Here is a 6,751-nt window from a genome sequence, read left to right as displayed (position 1 = left end):
CAGAGATTGCAACATCATTTTCAGTTGCTGCTAGCACCAATCAAGGCATTTTGTCATGTTAGGCTCCACAATAGAGCATTTTCAGTAATAGTTCCAAAATTATGGAATGATTTGCCCAGATGATCAGGGAGGAACAAGATCTAATGAAGTTGCATAAGAAATTAAAGACATGGTTGATGATCAAGGATACAATCTGAGGTATGGAAATAGCACAATTTGTAATTTGTCTGTAATACTGGTTTACTTTGTTTTATGATTTTAAATTTGTATATCAATGTATTTATGATTGTACACTGCTTTGGGTGATTTGTTTTTAATCAGGAAAATGGTTTATACATTTCATTAAATAAAGTCTGCAATACACTTCTGTCATGGCTCGTCCTGGCATTTCCTGCCAACCATCCCAAATTGCAGAGAGATTTTGTCATGCTAATCAAGTTCCACTGGGTCAATACTTATTAAAAATGAAAATCCTGCAACAGAATTAATTACTATTCTTTTTTAATGTTGCACTAAATGTTGACATTTTTTGCATACAAAAATACAGGCAGAGTTTAAGGGTATATCAGACACATACATAGATTTGGCTGAATTTGATAAAGTCTTACGTTTATAGTTGCAAAGATGAACATGATTGGCTTGGCTTTGTGTTATTCAGCTTATGATGACAGAACAAACTACAGTTGTTTCTTGCCAGTCCAGATAACCGCTATCACTTTCTTCTTTATCCATGACTTTACAGAGCTCAATTCCATTTTTTAAAGCATTGTACACCTTAAGATTGAAAAGTTTGATTGGGGAAGGGGGAAGACTAGACATTCTGATAAGAGAGTACAAGTGGCTAATCCAACTCTTCAGAATGAAACATTTTATCAGATCTGTTGTTCACCAGTAGGGTCTTCTCTGATGATTGGTGCGAGCATGTATAGGAGGGCTTTAGGAAGGCACTTATTCCTGTTCTTGTGCTCATCAAGTTTATAGACCGCCATACCTAACCTACATTATAAAGAGTTATTGGACAAATGTTCCCTCCTATTTGCAACCATTTTTCCAATAAACAGCCATATACATTTTAAAGATAATTTTCAAACAACCCACATTTTCAAAGCAGACTTACACGCCTAAGTCCACTTTGAATATTTGCGGGTTGTCCTGGTATGTGCATGGACATAAGCATAGAAAGTTACACGTTACTTGGAGAAGAGGTAACTTTCTGCATGTACCACTATGCACATACTTTCAAAAAGTGAAAGTGTGTGTGTAAATCCTTTTCCAACTGCTCCTCTGGATTGCTTCTTGTGAGTACGGGTAAAAGTACATCTGAAATAAGGTTTCAAACATTTCTACCCACACAACCCCCAATTTTCTTTCAAAGTACGATTTACACGCACAAAACAAGGCTTTATGCACAGAAAATGCTTTGAAAAATCAAGCCCTTTGTGCACAGATAATTTAAATTTTCTCAGGTGAGCCTTCTAATAGGGTTTGTTAAAAAACATGCATGTAAATCTATAATTTATATCTTGATTCACTTAACAAGATGATATCTTATCAAGGATCACACTATAATTAGAGGATTCATTAAAACAAATGTGTAATAACATCATTCTTTTTACCAGATTCATCTTTCCAATATATTAAAACTGTTTTCAGAGCTGACAAAAACAAATGGATATTTATTATGTAACTACTCAACACCTTATTGTTAAAAAAGCCTTCCTAACATTTGTTTACAAAAAAATACAATTGCAAATGGGAATTCTGTTCAGGGTTTTAAATGCTGGGTCACACGTTATTGTACACACCTAATATTCCCCTTTTTGTAGTGTAAACTAAGGGAGGGTAATTTTATAACAGTAAAGTTTGCACGTACCTTGGACACAGACTTTACTGAATATTTTCAAAGTGAACTTGTGTGTGTAAGCACACTCTGAAAATCTTCTGCTAATTGGCAGAGTATGCACGCACATTACTTCACACAGTTAACATCTGCTCCAAGCAGGGCATCATTTGTGCAGGGTAAATTCTGTACAAAAACTTTTTAAAATCAAAAAGTATGTGTGGGTCGCAACGCTGCACCCAGAATGTCTCTCCTCAGTGCGTGTACAAATATACATGTACTTTTACAGGTCAATTTCAGAACAGCCATTTACGTGCATAATACTGGGTTTGATGCGTGTAAAAGGCTTTGAAAATTAACCCCCCCCCCCCCCCCCCCAGAGTCCAGGAAAGACCATTTAACCAACAGAAGCTATAACAACATCAACAGGAAGTTCTTCTTTGCTCCGTGCTGTGACCTGCATTGTCACGGTGTCAGTGAGGACCAGTCGGGATCGCACCAGTATGTCATGGCCACCTCGAAACACACCTGGAATAGAAATGGATCATATAGTTTTTATGATTCTCTGCATTGATAGTGAGTCTGACAAGTCTAATAATATACACACATGTAACAAAAAAGAGCTGTTAGCTTCATCTAATATTGCCTAATTGGGAGATATTCATTTTCAAGTCTAATTTCGTATTTTGATCCAGATTTTCAAAAAGATTAACACATATAAAACCTGGTTTTATGCGCATAAATGGGCTTTTGAAAATGGCAGAGAGGGAAGAGGTCATGCACTTAAGAGTACACACAGAAGAGATTCCACATGTATTTTTTACACACATTCCAAAGCAGCATTATAGGGTCATAACTGGAGTAGGGAAACTATTTACATGCATACAGGAAAATTGGTTCTTACTTGCCAGACAAATGGGTTTTGTCTTCCTACCAGAAGATGGAGTCAGAGAAACAAAACTGAAACACTGCTACATAAAGTACCATCTGCAGTCCCCTCAATATTGACCTGTATCCAAGCCAAGATGTAACCCCAAAACCCCTTTCTCTGGCTAACAGGGAAAACTATAAGTTTGGAAACCCCCAAAAACTGGAGCCCAAAATACTCCCAAAAACTAAATGTGAAAAACCCAAACCAAGATCAACAACTGCCCAAATACCCTGAAAGGCAAACCAACTTGAACCACCAGTTGGCAAAAAACAGTCTTTTGGCAGTGACGGGATGGGTCTCTGGACTGATCTGTGGTATTACAGGAATGAAAATTAGCAGGTAAGAATCAATTTTCCTTTCCTGAACATACCCAGATCAGTCCAGACAAGTGGAATGTACCAAAGCACCCCTTTATTGGACGGGAATCCGAAAGACCTGCACATAGAACACTCACCAAAGCACGATTCTTCCTGCACCCTCACATCCATGCGGTAATGTCTGGTGAAAGTATGCAACGAGGACCACACCGCAGCCCTACAAATATCCCTAAGTGACAGCAACTGACATTCTACCCAGGACGTGGCAGGTGATCTTGTGGCATACGCCTTCAGCCCCACTGGAACTTGACAGCCCTTACAAATATAGGCCATGCGAATAACCGCTCTCAACCAATGAGAAATGGCAGCCTTAGAGGCCTTCTCTCCCTTCTTCCTGCCCCCATACAGGACAAAAAAATTGATCAGAGTACCGGAACTATTCGACAACTCCAGATAATGCAACAGAGTTCTCCTCACATCCAAAATATGCAGATCCCTGCCCTTAGGGGAATCCTTAGACCACTCTGGAAAAGCCGGAAAGTCTACCGATTGATCAACATGAAAAGAGGACTCCATCTCAGACCAAAAAAGAGGGGACTGTCCACAAGGAAACCCTGTCATGGGAAGTCCGCAGAAAGGGATTCTTGCAAGACAGAGCCTGTAACTCCGAAACCTGTCTGGCTGAACAGGAGGCCACCAGGAACACTGCCTTCAGAGACAAAGCCTTTAGCATCGCTCTCCTCAAAGGCTCAAACAGAGCCCCACACAAAACTCGCAAGACCAAATTAAGGCTCCAAACTGGGCATAAAGTCACAAATGCTTGAACTCTTAAGAAACAAACCACATCCGGATGTGATGCCAAGAACTTGCCTCTCCATTTGCCCCTAAGAAAGCCCAAAGCTGACATTTGAATAAAAAATGGTACTATAGGTGAGACCTTTAGACAAGCCCTGTTGCACAAATTCCAAGATGAGAGGAACCTCCACTGACAGGGGATGCACCTGTCTGAAGTCACCAAGACTCAAATGCCCTCCAGACCTGAATATACGCCAATGTGGCAGGTTGAAAAGCCTGGAGAAACGTGGAGATAACCTGCTCTGAATAACCTTCTAGGCGCAGCTGCCACCTCTCAAAAGCCAAGCCACAAGACAAAAGTGATCCTCTCGATCCGAAAATATGGGTCCCTGATGCAGCAACTTTGGTAGATGAGCCAGCTGAAGGGATCCGACCACCGCCAGATGCACCAGATCTGCAAACCACGGACACCACAGGCGCTACCAACACCACGGAACCGGGATGCGCCTCTATACACCTCAGAATTTGATTGACCAGAGGCCAAGGAGGAAACACATACAGCAGGATCTCCGACGGCTAAGGGCACCCCAGGCCCACCAAACCAACCTCTCTTCTGCGACTGAGAAACCTCTCTGTCTTTGTGTTCAACCGTGTCGCTGAGAGGCCCAGCTGGGGAACACCCCACCTTCACAAATGTGGTTCCAAGCCTCGTGGGACAACTCCCATAGAAACACAGAAATGACGGCAGAAAAAGACCAATCGGCCCATCTAGTCTGCCCAGCAAGCTTCCACACTTATTTTCCCATACTTATCTGTTTCATCAACCACCAACTTCAGGGCTCTTGTTGGTAACTGTTTGATTCAAATTTCCTGCCATCCCCTGTCATTGATGCAGACAGTAATTTATTTTATTTATTTATTTTGAATTTTTCTATACCGGTGTTCGTGTATCAAATACATATCACATCGGTTTATATTGAAACAATGGATGCAAAATAGCATTACATAGAACAGGGGTTACGTGGAACTGGGATCCATGCAGATAAATAACTGGGGTTAAATACAAACTGCTAATATGATATTTGAGTATAGCATCAACAATAAATGGAATTAAGTTTAACAATAGATATTAAAGTTAGCAATAAATATGAAATTAAAACTAAATATGAAATAAAGAACAAATAAGTAGTTAAGCTGAATAGCGTACATTGAACTGTGGTCCAGATCGGGATGACAAATCTCGAAGTTATGACAGAGGAGTAGGAGGGGGAGACCGAACAAAATGGGGAACCTGGGGGGGGGGGGGGGCGGAATTTTTACTAGTGTCCTGTTATGAGAAATGAGAATGATCGTTCAAAATGGGAGAGAAGAAGAGAAGAACGAATATCCATAAAGGAGTGAAGCTCTTGGAGTAGCCAACATGTTTCAGTCTTTATATGTGGTATCGACTGTCAGACTAGGGAAATGCTTGGCTGAATAGCCACGTTTTGAGATTTTTTTTTTTGAAGGTCAGTGGGCAAAGTTCTTGACGGAGGTCAGGGGGGAGAGCATTCCATTGTGGGGGACCGGCAGTTGATAGCGCGCGTTTCCTAAAGGAGGTCTTAGCTGGGGGGGGGGGGGGGGGCGTAAAAAGTGCCTTTATAGAAACTTCTAACAGGTCTGGACGAAGAGTGGGGCCTAAGGGGGATACTTAGATCGAGTGGGGAGAGATTGTGAAAGGCTTTGTGAATTATCGTTAGGACTTTGTAGAGGATTCTGAATTTGATGGGTAGCCAATGAAGGTTTCGAAGGATAGGGGTAATGTGATCTCTTTTGTTGGTGTTGGTCAGAATCCTTGCCGCAGAGTTCTGTACCATCTGCAGGGGTCTGATGTTGTTAGCTGGGAGTCCGAGAAGGAGGGAGTTGCAATAGTCGATTTTTGAAAAGATGATTGATTGAAGTACCGTGCGGTAATCCTGAAAGTAGAGGAGGGGTCTCAACTTTTTTAGGACTTGTAATTTAAAGAAGCATTCCTTTGTGGTGCTGTTGACAAATTTTTTAAGGTTTAGTTGGTTGTCCAGGATAACATCCAAGTCTTTCACTTGGTAGGAGAAACTTAATTGTGATGTGGGTGGAATGTGGGTTGGCCCGTAGTTGTCGTCCTGGGAGATGATGAGGATCTCTGTCTTGTTGGTGTTTAGGACTAGGTTGAGGCTGGAGAGAAGTTGGTTGATTGACTCAAGGCAGCTATTCCAGAAGCTGAGGGTCTTGGTGAGGGACTCCGAGATCGGGATGAGTATTTGAACGTCATTGGCGTAGATATAGTGAGTTAGCTTTAGATTTGCAAGGAGATTACAGAGCGGGAGAAGGTAGATGTTGAAAAGGGTTGGGGAGAGAGATGATCTTTGAGGGATTCCCAGGGTGGAGCTGACCGGGTGGGATTCTTTGTTGATAATTCTGACCTTGAAGAACCTATTGCTTAGGAATGATTTAAACCAGTTGAGTACAGAACCAGTGATGCCTATTTCTGCTAGACGATCTAGGAGTATTGCGTGGTTCACTGTGTCAAAGGCCGCAGATAAATCTAAGAGAGCGAGAAGATAAGGTTGTCTATTTTCTAGGCTCAGGAGGATGGTGTCTGATAGCGAGATTAAGAGGGATTCGGTGTTCAACGATTTGGTAATTTTTTTCTCGAAGTAATTGGCAAGTTCTGCAGCTTTGCTTAGTGCTTGATCATCAGGGATAGTTGGTTGAGCCGGTTTGGTGAGAGCCGAGACGTATGAGAATAGGACTTTGGAGTCAAAGATAAAGTGATGGATTTTTTGGGCGAAGAAATCTCTCTTTGTTCTGAGGTTAGTATTCCTGTAGCGATGCATGAGTGATTTATAG

The 6,751-nt window shown here is 41.6% G+C and overlaps 1 protein-coding gene across 1 annotated transcript in view; it reads right to left on the bottom strand.

Annotated features, from left to right (window-relative positions):
* Nucleotides 1–484: 484 nt before the first annotated feature.
* Nucleotides 485–6,751, bottom strand: part of COPG1 (coatomer protein complex subunit gamma 1) — an 81,685-nt gene continuing 75,418 nt past the window's right edge. The window contains exon 24 of the mRNA XM_029601290.1: nt 485–2,368. Coding sequence (XP_029457150.1) covers nt 2,238–2,368 — 131 coding nt within the window. The 3' untranslated portion in view covers nt 485–2,237. The remainder of the gene's footprint in view (nt 2,369–6,751) is intronic.

This window comes from Rhinatrema bivittatum, chromosome 4, assembly GCF_901001135.1.
Source record: "Rhinatrema bivittatum chromosome 4, aRhiBiv1.1, whole genome shotgun sequence".
NCBI lineage: Eukaryota > Metazoa > Chordata > Amphibia > Gymnophiona > Rhinatrematidae > Rhinatrema > Rhinatrema bivittatum.
This window is presented reverse-complemented; position numbering and strand designations above follow the sequence as displayed.